General features: G+C 39.5%; 1 protein-coding gene across 1 annotated transcript; it reads right to left on the bottom strand.

Moving 5' to 3' along the window:
* Window positions 1–675: 675 nt before the first annotated feature.
* Window positions 676–14793, bottom strand: LOC143022445 (C-signal-like). Its single transcript, XM_076180676.1, has 5 exons — window positions 14425–14793; window positions 7736–7787; window positions 5829–6037; window positions 4425–4577; window positions 676–2737 (listed from the first exon to the last, which is right to left on the bottom strand). The coding sequence occupies exons 1-5, from the start codon at window positions 14554–14556 to the stop codon at window positions 2513–2515; spliced, it is 771 nt and encodes a 256-aa protein (XP_076036791.1). The 5' UTR covers window positions 14557–14793; the 3' UTR covers window positions 676–2512.
* Window positions 14794–15503: the final 710 nt, after the last annotated feature.

The raw sequence follows: 15503 nt of genomic DNA, 5'->3' as shown, positions 1-15503 counted from the left end.
TATCAAATTTGACATATGAACATAGATTAGAGAAACTACAACTATCAACACTGGAACAGAGAAGAGAAAGAGGTGATTTGTTGACCATTTACAGAATTATGAAAGGGATGGAAATTCTTGATAGAGACGACTTATTAAAATGGGATAGAAGAGAAACAAGAGGACATGAAAAGAAGCTAAAGAAGGACAGTTACAGAAGAGATTTGAAAAAGAAGAGCTTCCCACATAGTGATTGATGTCTGGAACAAACTAAATGGAGAAACAGTGAGTGCCAAAATTATACAAGATTTTAAGAATAAACTGGATGTGGAGAGATATGAAAATGGGTCACCACAAGCATAACTCTTGTCCCGTAAAATAACACTAGATAAATACACACATGCACAAAATACACACACTTACACAAAATGTACACACACACAACACAGACAATTTAGTTTCTAGATTTAAGGGAGGGTCCAAAGATGATTACTGACAACTCTGGGACTGCAGGTTTCTGGTCAGCAAAACTTGAGGCAACAATTATTATGTAAATCATATTTTAGCTTAACACTCAGGTTTACCAAATAAACTGCCACAAGACACGACTCCAGGGTTGGCAAGTCCACAACTACAAGAGCTGTGAACCAATATGAATATATTATTGTTTGTGATTTTGGTAGACTTAATGCAGGAAGATGGCTATAGGTTAAACAACATTGTCATCCTTTCAATTGCCATTAACCACTTCAGTACGAGTCAAATTCTCACGTGCAGCATCGGCTGCCATACGTACAGTGCATCACACCACTTGCATTATAAAATATAAAGACATTGCTGTATTACTCACTCTTTTACGCTGAGTAATAATAATAAACAGAAAATGTGATCAAACCAGTTCACAGACTCAGGTTAACTTGTGTACAACTACGAAAAAATATATATAATCGAGATGCTGACGCTTGCATCCTCGTGTACCCACTCTCACCTCATGATGCCAATGTAGGAATCATCGTACCGAAGTGGTTAAGCAACTTGTGCCAAAGAACTTTGGAAAATTTGTTAAGTATGATAAACTTTCTCAAGGATGGAAGCTAGCCTTCCACTGCTCATGAATGAATCCTTGCTCTAAGTAAAAGGATGTTACATGTAATGATAACAGTGTAAATAAAAATTCACATATTTCACAAACATTTTATTCTTATGAAACCTTCCTTACAGTCATCATTAAAAGTTTATAGTATTGTGCAGTCGTGGGTGTTGCAATAAGTAAAGCGATAATATCGCTTTAACCGAAAATTTATCGTTTATCGCTTTCAAATTTCCCGCAATAAATCCAGCGATAAAGTAGAAGACGAAAAACCATTATGGCGGGAGGTTACAGGTTCATTGTTATGCGGCAAACAGATATGGTGTTTTAAGTGTAAAAAAGAGGTTTTTAAATGCATAAGTAGCAAAAATAGAGTATTTTTTATTTTATTGCTTATCGCTTTAAGGTATCTTGGAAATTTATCGCTTTATCGTTATAGGACTAATTTATCATTTTATCGCAAAATTTATCGCTGCCCACCACTGGTATTGTGTATCTTTCTTTGCTTCCATAAAGATGAATGAGACCTCTAGACATCATTGTAAGAAGCATACATAAACACAAATTCCAAAAGGCCTTTTCCTCCTTTTAAGGGATAGCGAAATCAAACCATTCATCTAACCCTCACACATCCAAAAACTCGTTCACTGTCATTCCATTTTAGCTCCTCATGGATAAAGGGTCATCCCTGCCCCTGGCACATTGCTTAGGTCAGAGTCAGTGCAGCAAGACATAGTACTTCCATCACAAGGCCACAGTCAAAGCCTATTTACCTCCATTGCTTCATTACATGGCATCACCTGCACTCAAAATCCAAAGTTTTCCCCATAGGATATCCTATGAAAATGTTAGGAACACTGCTCTATGCTAGAGCCCTAAGCCCTACTCCCCCATCCTATACATCACACAAGCACAACCAGCTGAACAACACCTGCAGCATAATACTCCACAAAAAACCCTCCTGACATCAGCCCCACAAATAATCCCTCTCAAGTGAAGCAAGAACCATACAAGCATGTTTGTCTTTAGTACACCATCCATCACCAAAACAGTAACACAGAATCAAACTACCCTAGATCCAATAATCACACAAGTACACTTAGCACCTCATCCTACACTATCCCTAGAAAACAACACTATTTCTTTCTTAAGTGACTATGGGCCTGTCTAGTGGCCATTGCCAATTACATGAGAAACTTGGGTCTTCTACAAGAGAGACTGGTGCAACAGACTGACTGATGCACATCCTCATTTCTTTGCCAAATTCATTGTAACCTTGTGCAACTAGAATTTTGTATAAAAATACCCATTTAGAAAAATTATACAAATACTCCTTTTTTGACAGAATTATAGTATACAAAATTACTCCTGTTCCTAAATCACATCATACTTTATATTAGCTACCTTATTACCATTGTTATTACTGTCATACCTGCTATCTTATTACCATTCCATTGTACTGCCATCATATGATACCAGTGTTCCTGAATGCTCCACTGTAAGAGTGGGAAGGGCAGTAAACATAAGATTAACAGACTCTGCAGGTGTGAAGTGGCCACCTTCAGAACCCATATCGGTTTGGACCCATCCAGGATGTAGAGCAACAAAGAGGATACCATCCTTCTTATAATCTTCTGCTAATGCCTTTGTCACCATATTAAGTGCTGCCTGAAAATAAAAATAATTTAATATAATTTTCTACCAAGATTCAAGTATTTTTTGTCATTACAAATACTAAGGAAGGGTTTGGAGTAAAAGAAGAATCATAACCAATGGAGATACATGGATAAATACATACATATACACATTGATAAGACCGAAATTAGAGTATGCTACATCAATGTGGGCACTTAGCACAAAGAAAAACACAAGAAAATTAGAAAAAATACAAAAAGCAGCGACAAAAATGGTACCCACACTATTAAACTTGACATATGATCAAAGATTGGAGAAATTACAGTTGTCAACATTGGAGCAGAGAAGGGAAAGAGGTGATTTGTTGACCATTTTCAGAATTATGAAAGGGATGGAAGTTCTCGATAGAGATGACCTATTAAAATGGGACGAGAACACAAAAAGAAACTAAAGAAAGACAGTTACAGAAGAGACCTGAAAAAGAATAGTTTCCCACACAGAGTGATCGATGTCTGGAACAAATTGAACAGTGAATGCCAGAACTATACACAATTTCAAGAAAAAACTGGACATGGAGAGATACGAAAACGGGTCACAACTAGCATAGTTTCCGTCCCGTAAAATACAACTAGGTAGGTAAATACATACTTGGTTAAGGGAGGTGAGTTGTGTGGTAGCAGGAAGAATTGCAACTAAACTACATACTTCCCCTAACCATCATAGATTCAAAGAGGACCACTCCACTATCACATTGCTCACAAACACCTCCATACAAGAGCTGGAAGGTTTCAACAAGCAGATCTCACCAGAAAGAACACTTATGGTAGCTAGTGACATAAAGAAAGTATTTGACATACTTCCCAGACACATTGTCCAAAAAGATCAGACTGATATTTACAACAATGATAGAAATAGCAAACTTTTTAACAGGGAGGCAGTGCAGAATAACCCTAAATAATAAAATCTCTGAGAGTATGTAATGGGGTCTCCTAAGCTGCAATACTCAACCATTTCATGAGCGATCTTCCAACCCCTGATCCAGAAGTTAACACCAGAGTACTTACATAAGCACACAATCTAACAATTATGACCCAGCATAAGAATTACAAAATAGCAGCCAGAAACACTCAAGCTTACTTAGACAAGCTAGAGCAGTGGCTCAGAGATATAATGGAACCATCACCATAGAAATTAATAGCAATATTGCTCACTTCAAACAACCATGAGTTAGAAAAACAAAAAACAAAAAAAACAATGGCCAAACCCTCCCATTGGAAAAGGACCCTAAAATTCTGGGCCTCACTTGTAAGTCATACAACCTTCAACCAATATATCAAAGGTCTGACAATAAGAATCAACAAGGGAGTAAACTTGCTTAAATCCATTGCAAATACTGGCATCAGACAACAGAAAGAAATTCTAACCACAGTCTTAAAATAGGTCATAAGAACCACCTAAGACTATGCTTCCAAAGCACAGTTCCAAGCAGTCAGCATAACCAACATAAATACTCTGCAAACTTTACAAAACAAAGCAATGAGAGTTTTAACAGGCTGCACCAAAACCACCCCATAGAAGAGAGGAGGATCCAACTCCTATCGCTTCATTACATGCATTCATATGTCGACTGATTTCTGATGTACACTCAAATGCAGTAAGATTCTTAAATCATATTTAGGCTTAAATTGTGACAATATTCTTTTCTAGCTTGAATCCCTACCTTGCTTGCTCTGTAACCATATATGTCTGGATTGCCTGTGAATCCTCCCATTGTACCATATATGGAGCTCACGTTGACTACACCAGCTCTTGAGATACCAACTGGCTTTGACTTGTTATATTCTGCTGCTTTCTTCAGAAGTGGCAGGAAGGCCTGTAAGAAATATATCCAATACTGTGAACTGGGAAGCTCCCTAAGAACTGCACTTATACAAATGTCTCTGACCAGAATAATAGCTTAATTGTGTAAGAGAATTTAAAAGACAGATACATACATTGCATACATATACCAAAGGCTTTTTTCCCCCTCACAATGGAGGTAGCCAAAAAGAAAAAGGCACAAAAACCATTCCCACCCATTCCATCCCTAATACACTCCACTCCCCTCCACCCTCTACTCTCCCTCTTATATTGGCACCTCCTGGATGATGGGTCATCCCTACATTTTGTCCACTGCCCTGGGTCAGAGGCAGTGTCGCAAGACACAGCACATCCACATCTTTACCCAACTTCCATTTGATGGTACAGCCTTTAGTCTTCAGACTTGGCTCATCATCTTTCTTTGTCAACTTCTGTATTTCCTCTACTTTCAAACACAAGGAGAGGTTACAACCAGCAAAGGTTCCCCTCCAACAACTTTCATTTAGTAACAGAGTCTCACAATAATACAATGTTGACCAAGGTTTCTTCCTGGAGAGATCAATGGGTAGGGCCAGGGACCAATGCTAGGTGCTGTAGGCCTGTGAGTTTCCAGTCAGTGAAACTCGAGGTAACTAGTAGTCTACAGTCTCCAAGTAAACAGTGGCCTACCAGATAGATTACTTCAACTTTGCATATAAGACCCAGGGTATATTTTTTGAGCCAAGTCCCCTGCCCAGGTAAAATTGTGGAGGACAAGCATGACTTCATCCTCAAGGTGCAGAGATGACAGGAGTGTTAAATGGGTTTTAGTGAATATGTAGTGATCTTGTGCTCTGACCCGGCAAAGTCCCTTATAAGTGAGAAAGGACTTTGGTATGCATGTATGGTATGTATTTACCCAACTATAATATACAGGAATGGAATTATACTCATGAGATCCTGTCTCTTATTCTCTAACGACCATACCTTGCTTTGAAATATTTTGTACCATGAGATCTCTGTCAGTTTTATCTGTTCCTTTTAATACCCTGAATACTACTATCAAGACATCTCTCATTTTCCTATCTTCCAATGATAGGCCCAACATATTGTCTCTCTTCATTTGTTTTATCTGTAAGACAAGTCTGTTCACTGCTCTTTGTATGTGTGTATATATATATATATATATATATATATATATTTCAAGGAAAAAAGATGGTCTTATACCTACAATTAGGTAAATGCAATTACATCTGCATATCTATGCATCTTTGGAATTTCTTACCTTAACTAGGTAAAGAGGTCCTGTAGTATTGACATCCAAAACGTCCCTGAAGACTTCAACATCAAGCTCCTCCAAAGGTATACCAAAGAGCCGCCCAGGTTTTTTCTCCATTATACCTCCATTATTGATAAGCAGGTTGAGGCCTTCTGAACCTGTGTAACTCTTGACCGTCTCAACAAGTTTTGGATAGTCTGAGAAGTTTCTTAATTCTGTAGAAAAGAAACACATTTGCAATCAGTCAATCAATCTGTTGGCCCTGGTCCCTCTTGCAGAAGACCTGCAGCCTTCATATATGGTGATGGTGCAGATTTTTGTTGCATTCTGTTGGTGGTGATTATGAGGTGTAGCGTGATGGGTGTGTGGTGTTGAGGGTTTTTATTTCCCCTCACAGTGAGGTCTTTTATGTGGGGTGGAGGTCATGTATGTATTAAATGTGCAGCCAAGTATTCTAGGATTTTTGGCCAATGGGATGATGACACTGTGCTTGTGGCAGGGTCAGAGGGGGAATTAAGGAAGTTAGTGCTAGAGTTTGGGAAAGTATGTGATAGGAGAAAGCTGAAGGTAAATGTGACTAACAGCAGGGTGATGAGATTTACAGGGGAGAGGATAACAGTGAGTTGGAAATAAATCTTAAAGGAGAGAGGCTGGAGAAAGTGGATTGCTTTAGGTATTTGGGGTCGCATTTGGCAGGAAAGGGAGGAGTAGAGGTAGAGCTAAACGGTAGACTGAAGGAAGCAAGTATGCCTTGGGGGATTAAAAAATACCATAAATAGCCATCTGGGAATGGATGCAAAGAGGGGATTGTATGAAAGAGTGATTGTGCTGATAGCTTTGTATGGGGCATAGACATGGAATCTAAGAGAAAGAAAGGAAAAGTTTGAATGTGTTCGAGATGAAATGTCTGAGAAGTATGGTAGGGGCTACTAGGTTGGATAAATTGAGAAATGAGGTGAGGAGAGTAGGAGTGGAAAAGAAGATGACAGATAGGGCTGATGAAAGAGTACTGGGATGGTTTGGACACATGGAAAGAATGAGTGAAGAAAGACCATTAAAAGAGGTTGTGGAAGGGAGAGATGGACAGAGTGAACTTAAGGGGATGACTGTAAATGAGATGGATGGATGGGGTGACAGGGGTGTTGAGAAAGAGGGGAATGTCTATTGACCAAGGGAGTAGGCAGGAGATAGGGATGAGTGGAGAGTTGCTGTGTATAGATGATACTGTTATGCAAGGAAGGGAAGGGCAGGGGATGGATAGGGGGTGAATGATGTTTTGGCACAATCCAAATGGATTTCTCCCCATCTTCTCCTTTTCTGCATGAGGGGACAGAAGAAGGGTGGGACACAGGGATAACCCATAATCCATAAGGAGCTAAGATGAGATGGAGGAGGGGTGATGGAGGGGAGTGGAATGGATGGCAGTAGTTATGTGCCTTTGATTTGGTTACCTCCATTGTTAGCTTTGGTATATTGATAGATGGATAGAGATGGATTGACCATTTAATCTGACACTTGGGTATTTTTTGAATTCGTGGTAGTCAGATGTAAGCAACATCACTGAGGACATCTGAAGGGATGCAGACCTTTAGTTTTGCATCAGCCATAGATGTAGCTCACTAAGGTATGTCTGAATGTTTTGGCTGTTGCTCTGTGACTATGGTGTTGGGCTATTATTATTAGGTCACCTGCATATATCAGTGTTTTAATGTTGGGCTCTGGGTTTGGCATGGGGAAGTTATATGTGAATAGGTTAAATAGCATTAGTGACAGTGTTTGGGAAACTTGTTGTACAACCTTTTGGTTTCCAATATATATTGTATACATATATGCATACACTGACATATGTACATGACACATAAACCAATTACATATATACTAATATTATCAAAACATGTGGTGTAATTACATACCTAATTTTACTATTTTGAGATTCTTATGTGATTCAGCAAGCTTCTGTAAATCCTGTCAGAGATCAAGGGTGAAATCAGTCAAATTCTGTGCCACAATATGAAAAATATTGTCATGTCACTGTCTTAAAAAAGGACCATTGATAAGTGGAGCCATCTTCACTGTAACAAGTTTGCAACTATCAAACTTATATGGGGAAATTATCTACCATTCGTTACACTTACATTTTCATTATTTTGCTCCAACAATAAGAAAATCTTAAGATTGCTGGTTGGTGGCTCTCCTTATGTGAAAAAAGTGGAAGAGACAATTAGTCAAACAAATAGATCTTAGGCCTTGTCCAGAAATTAAAAACCACTCCCTGTAAGCTACATCTCCAGATGGTGGTTGATGAAATTTGATGATGGGCAGCTGAAAGATACAGATTTTTTTTCAACTTAAATATGCATTATTACCATAGTCTCACCTTGCGCTGTATTGTTTTCTGTTGTATTGTGTTTTCCATTTTCTTCCATTATGCCTGCACATAACATAGCCAGAGAGAAAACCAAAGTATTTCAAAAGTGAGCATATATCTACATATATTTTATATGTTTAAGATTGTTACATTCTAATTAGTGTATGAATATTCAAGGAAGTATTTGCTTTAACATCTTGTGATGTATGAATGATTTATGATTTATGTTTACGACCTATGTATGTCGACAGATCCATTGTTGGAACTTGTTTACTTTGAAACAACAATTTCAAGAGTTGATTACGTCCTCTTTTCCTATTACATTCAAACAAATAACATATGTTGTGTTAGCTTAAATGGGGATTCACATACACATCGAAGGGCATAATTTAATTCGTGATTCACAGCATGGTTTCTCCAAGGGTAAGTCATGTGTGACTAATCCTCTATCCTTTTACACTAAAGTATATAAGGCGTCAGATAACAATGAAAATTACGATGTTATTTACCTTGACTTTAGCAAAGCGTTTGACAAGGTGCCTCACCAGAGACTAAATAAAATTAAAGCCCATGGCATAGGAGGAAAAGTGTTGGAATGGATTAGAGCTTGGATTAGTAACAGAAAACAGCGGGTCACCATAAATGGAATAAAATCTAGGGGCAATGTTACTAGCGGGGTCCCCCAGGGCTCGGTTTTGGGTCCCTTGTTCATTATGTACATAAATGACTTAGACAATGGGATGAATAGTGATGTTAGTAAGTTTGTGGACGACACTAAAATAGGACAACTTATTGGGTCAGGAGACGACGCAGAGATTCTGCAGGATGATCTTAATAAGCTGTTCACATGGTTGGAGAAATGGCAAATGAACTTCAATATCTCTAAGTGTAGCATGTTAAACGTAGGGCATCACAACCCCAAAAATAGATACAGCTTAGAAAACAAGTTTTTAGACAAATCTGAGTGCGAGAAGGACTTGGGAGTTCTGGTGAGTCCGGACCTTAAAACCAGGAAGCAATGCATTAGCGCCAGAAATAAAGCTAACGGAGCATTAAGCTTCATTGCTAGGACGGTAACGAATAGAAGTGCAGAGGTAATTATTAATCTCTATCTAGTGATAGTTAGACCCATCCTTGACTATGTGGTACAGTTTTGGTCTCCGTCCTACAGAATGGACATAAATTCACTAGAATCAGTACAGAGAAGAATGACGAAAATGATACATGGACTCTGAAATTTGCCTTACGAAGAGAGGCTTAGGCACCTAAACTTACACTCTCTGGAAAGACACAGAGTGCGGGGTGATATAATAGGAGTGTTCAAGTGGATCAAAGGCTATAACAAGGGAGATGCAAACAAGGTCATCATAATAAAACAACAGGGCAGGACTCGCAGTAATGGGTATAAACTGGACAAATTTAGATTTAAAAAGGAAATAGGCAAGAATTTGTTTACTAATAGGGTGGTTGACGAATGGAATAAACTTAGTAACCATGTAGTAAGGGCTGAAACTATCAGTTGTTTTAAAAAACGATTAGACAACTTTATGGATGGGGATGACAGGTGGTGATGGATAGGGCGCTGCCTAGTGTAGGCCTTATGGTCTTTTGCAGTCTCCTTTATTCTTATGTTCTTATAAATTAGCATGTTTTGTTATTAAGAATAAATGGGGGGATGTTTTAAAGAGGAAAAGAGCATTTCCAAAAGGTATGTAAGCTTGGAAATTGTATTGAAAGATCATTATTATCTTGATAAATTTAGAGATTAATTAGATATTCCATGATTCTTTTAATATATCATGTATATGCATGTCATGCCATTGCAGTCACATGGTGGCAAACTCTTACACTGAGATTAATACAAGGTCTATTACATTAATTGAGTTTATTTGCCAATGTTATTCATTGTGTTGAATTTGATTCATATGAGTAATAATGTAGAAATCAGAATCTCAGTATAAATCTATTGGATGCAAGTAATGATGACTAAGATTTCATCCTACCTCACATGTGTAAGAATATGTATGAGAATTATTTTGCATGTAATGAAGATATGATCAATATAACTTTTAGTTCAATATATGAAAATAATTATATCTTTGTCTAACCTCAATAGTGATGATATATGTTAAAGATAACCGATGATAATAAATTCTATTGTTCACCCACCTTTAAGGGATGAGGCAATATATATATATATATATATATATATATATATATATATATATATATATATATATATATACAAGCCGCGGGCTTCGCCGGGGGCTTGGCTGCGCAAACAGCGGCCTACGGCCGCAGCTTTCCGCGCTCTAATCCCTCGTTTTCACCTTCGGCCTCGGGGCGGAACCCCAACACGGGATCCCAGCACGAAAAAGAACACGAAGTAGAATGCGAAGAAGAACGCGAGGAAGAAGAAGAACGCGAAGAAGAAGAAGAAGAACGCGAAGAAGAAGAAGAAGAAGAACGCGAAGAAGAAGAAGAACGCGAAGAAGAAGAAGAACGCGAAGAAGAAGAAGAGGAACACGAAGAAGAAGAAGAACGCGAAGAAGAAGAATACCACCTGACCCCGACTTACCCAAGCGTTTTTTCAAGAATATTTTTAGGACAAAGTGTCACCGTAATACCACCTGTCCCCGACTTCCACAGCGTTTTTTAGAAGAATATTTTTATTTAGACTTAGATATATATATATATTCATATATATATATATATATATAATAATAATAATAATAATAATAATAAAACTTAAACCCACTCTCGGAGAAAAATAATCTGGGATGCAGAGTGAACCGTATATTTTGTAGGATGAGTAAAGCCGATCGTAAAAAAAAAAAAAGGCTCCTCAGTCGCACAGGTGGCAGCAGAAATGTGCTGTTACCTCAGTCCTAGTGCAGAGCAACACTTTTCGTTGACTTTGTGTGGTTTGTAACTAGAGGCTTCCAGAAGTCACCGTCCCCTACCCCCATCATCATTTGCCGTCACAATAGAACGGAAAGTAAGGATGGTATTTTGTAGAAATGCACACCAACGCGATATGGCAATATGAACTTAAATGTTGATTTTGTAAATTTCAATACATCAACGTAATATACGTTTAACTTGGCGGGAATCGATAAGAAAAATGTTAAAAGCAATCCTACTATCGAACGGAGCTGCGACGATAGGTTCAAGGCGCCAATCTCGAGTATGTCTAGCCCTGTCAATGTCAGTTTGACGATGGCGTTGACGTTGTGTGCCGGGCGTTCTCCCACTCCAAAGTGACGTCACCACGCTACATATTTTTAAAGCAGTGCTACGGAGCTGATCTTCATGGTTTTCTTCAAGCTATGAAACTCCTCTACATCCCGCAGTCCGATCGGATGCCAAAGCCTACCATCACTTGTACGAGGGTAGTGGGGGGGGGGTGTCTTGCTATGCATATAAGGCTCGGTACTCAGACTTCAACCCAGTATATGATAAAAAAGAATGCACAACAGCCGCTCGGTAAGATGAACATACGCAAAAGTTCGTCTCTTGCTATCATAGTGATGTAACAGATTCTCGCTCTAAATAAGGATTGTTGTAATTTTAAACTTTTTTTAGTCTCTAATCATAATAAATCGTACGCCTTGACATAAATTATCTACAATAAATATTTCATTAATTTGTACAAATTATGCAAATAATGTTCCATATAGTTACTTTTTACAATATAAGGGCTATCCTTGTGTATGACAACGATATTTACAATATACAGTATAATTTTAATTGTAATTGACACATATAATGATTTGACCAAGATTAAGAATTTAATTTAAAACGATGCTACATGCGTTAAAGGGAAACTGCATTAGTGACGTGTTGCCACACCCCAGCAAAAGCACAAATGTCAAAATGACTGAGGACTAATCTCTGTATCGCCTTGGTCTTTTCTAGATCTTTATCTTTTCCGTATCTTCAATGTAGTCGAGTTACAATAGTCCCTTTCACATAAATGTTCTCGAGAACCTTTACCGTATATTTGTACCCTGTTTGCACAAAGAATTTAGTATTTCCATTTGTTCTACCAACTAGAAAGATTTTTCGTAATCTACAAGTGAAACTCAGAGGTTTGTTGCATTTTATTGTTTCTTTGGTTAGGTCATATCTGTAAATGGTATATATAGTCAAGTATCCGCTTCTAAAGTTTGGCTCTTCTCTCAGCTGATTTCCACTTAAAAATTTGCCTAGGTTATTTATAAAGAAAATATTGTTTCCGACGTTTCGGAACTTTCTGGTTCCATCTTCTGGGTGATCTGATGTTAGATGGTTATTTTGTATGTATATGGCTACTGTTCCTGGAAGCCATATACATACAAAATAACCATCCTAACATCAACATCTAAGTCGAAGATCTGCGAGTCTTACCATCCATGAAGAAACTGAACACAGACAGAACCACTACAAGCACTGGGAAAGGTCTCCCAGACCTCCACTTACCCGGATCCCCTATTGGCCCAAGGCAACCAATCAGAGGAGACCCTTTCCTGCAGAAAACCCCTATGATCCCAACTCCAAGTATAGATAAGACATCCACAGACCCTGCACATCAGATCGCCCGGTGGCAATAGCCCTCTTTTATACACTACTATCTTTTCATTTTCCTACAGACATTCTTCCCCTCCCACAAAACCCGATCCCGCGCAAGCGAGGTGGTCTTTCCTTGGAATCCAGAATCCAGATCACCCAGAAGATGGAACCAGGAAGTTCCGAAACGTCGGCAACAATGGGAAAAAATATTAAGATACGTCCAATCTGAAGATAAAAAGATTGTGCGTTGTATCGAAGCTACACGCAATAAAATATTATAAAGTCAATCCTCTTTAGCCTTCAACCTCGTATATCTACAAGAGAATATATGTAATATATATATATATATATAGAGAGAGAGAGAGAGAGAGAGAGAGAGAAAGAGAGAGATTCACCACGGTCTGAGATCACGTGTTGGATTCTTGATCAATAGCTATTACCCTCCCCGATGAAAGCTCAGAGCTCTCTCTCTCTCTCTCACACACACACACACACGCACGGTTGGTAGAGTTCCCGACTGTCACTACGACGGTCCGGGTTCGAACCCTGCCCAGGGCTGAAATAATTTCAGTATCGCTGTGCTTCGAGTCGTTACTCCAACTCTCGTGGATGGGGAGTTGGGTGTGTGTGTGCGTGTTAGGTCACAAGATTACCCAAAGATCGGTCATACGAGCTCTGAGCTCTCTTTCGGGAGGGAAATAGCTGTCGATCACGAGTCCAACCCGTCATGCAAAGACCAAGGTGAATCACACACACACTATTCCTTGCCTTGCCATGGTGTGTGTGTGATTCACTATTGTCTTGAATCACGTGTTGGACTCGTAATTGACAGCTATTTCCCTTCCGGAAGAGAGCTCAAAGATCATATATGACCGATCTATGGGTAATGCTGTGACCTTACACGCAAGAACACCCCAAACTCCCCACCCATGAGAGTTGGAGTAACGACCCGCAGCGCAGCAATACTGAAGTTATTTCAGCCCTAGGCGGGATTCGAACCCAGACCGCCGTTGTGGCGAACGCTACCACTGCGCCACCGCGTCGTGTGTGTGTGTGTGTGCGCGCGCGTTTACCTAGTTGTATTTTACGGGAAGAGAGCTATGCTCGTAGTGACCCGTCTTTGTATCTTTCAGCATCAAGTTTGTTCTTAAATTCTTGTATATTTTTTGTACTCACTGTGTGTGTGTGTGTGTGTGTGTGTGATTCACCTTGGTTCACCTTTGTCTTTGGATCACGTGTTGGACTCGTGATCGACAGCTATTTCCCTCCCGTAAGAAAGCTCAGAGCTCGTATGACCGATCTATGGGTAATGCTATGACCTTACACACACACACACACACACACACACACACACACACACACACAACTCCCCGCCCACGAGAGTTGGAGTAACGACTCGAATCGCAGCGATACTGAAATTAATTCAGCCCTGGGCAGGATTCAAACCCAGTACCCCCGGTACCGCCGTACTGACAGTCTGGGACTCTACTAACCGCGCCACCGAGTCGTGTGTGTGTGCGTGTGTGTATGTGTGTTCTATTTAACTAATTACGAAAAGAAATGGTTAGTTTTAAATTACAGGTAACGCCAAACATATCGACCAGAATTACTCATTCTATCACCTTGTCTGGTCCCCTCTAACAGATGCTGGGCGTATGCAGACTCTATGATGCTCATACTCACATCTGCTTTGGCAGGGTTTCTACACGTCGCTACAAGTGTCGCTGGTGGTGTGGGGCATTCCAGCAGATGACGAACCATGGCCAATCCTATGCCACGATTGGCTCCAGTGATGAGAACATTCTTCACATTCATTTTCCTGGATTATGTTATCTACTGACGCTGTTTACAACGCTGTCGAGATGCCGTGGAGATGCTGGCCTGTCCTTGTAGCCTTTCTGCACTCCCGTCGGCTGCGGCTGTTGTTGGAAGACTGACAACGACTTCAGGTTCGGCTTGCCGAAGTCGATTTGCTCTTCGGTGTCGATGGGGGCGGATGTACGATCATAGATGTTTGCTGTAGTTCATGTTGCTGTTATTGTTTCTGGAAAAACACAACGAAGTCTACAAACAAAAGTCAGAATGTGGTTGTAAATACAGTAACGAAACGAAGAGCGGATAGATAGTGATCCTCACACTTCATCTACTATAATGAAGTAGTAGCTTCTCTCTGTCTGTCTGTTTGTTCACGAACTCCTCCTAGGGTTTTGGAGATAGACCCCTATAACCATATGTATTATGATACCCTATCACTCTAGGTATTTGGATAGCTATATTTCATTTCTAAAAAAAAATATTATTTTGGCTAGAGTTAAGGGTGGGGTATGGTTTGATAACACGCCACTACTGTAGTGATGTTAGTAAGTTTGAGGACGACACTAAAATAGGACGCCTAATTAGGTCAGGAGATGACGCAGAGATTCCGCAGGATGATCTTAATTGTTAACATGGTCGGTGAAATGGCAAATGAACTTCAATATCTCTAAGTGTAGCGTGTTAAACGTAGGGCTACACAACCCCGAAAATAGATACAACTTAGATAACACGTTTTTAGAAAAATTTGAGTGCGAGAGGGACTTAGAAGTTCTGGTGAGTCCGGACCTTAAAACCAGGAAGCAGTGCATTAGCGCCAGAAATAAAGATAACAGGGCATTAGGCTTCATTGCTAGGACGGTAACGAATAGAAGTGCAGAGGTAATTATTAAACTCTAGCGATAGTTAGACCCATACCTGACTATGCGGTATAGTTTTGGTCTCCGTCC

Source organism: Oratosquilla oratoria, chromosome 44, assembly GCF_046742065.1.
Source record: "Oratosquilla oratoria isolate Oo_2021 chromosome 44, ASM4674206v1, whole genome shotgun sequence".
Classification (NCBI taxonomy): domain Eukaryota; kingdom Metazoa; phylum Arthropoda; class Malacostraca; order Stomatopoda; family Squillidae; genus Oratosquilla; species Oratosquilla oratoria.
The sequence above is the reverse complement of the archived record's forward strand: the minus strand, read 5'-3'. Positions and strand labels throughout refer to the sequence as shown.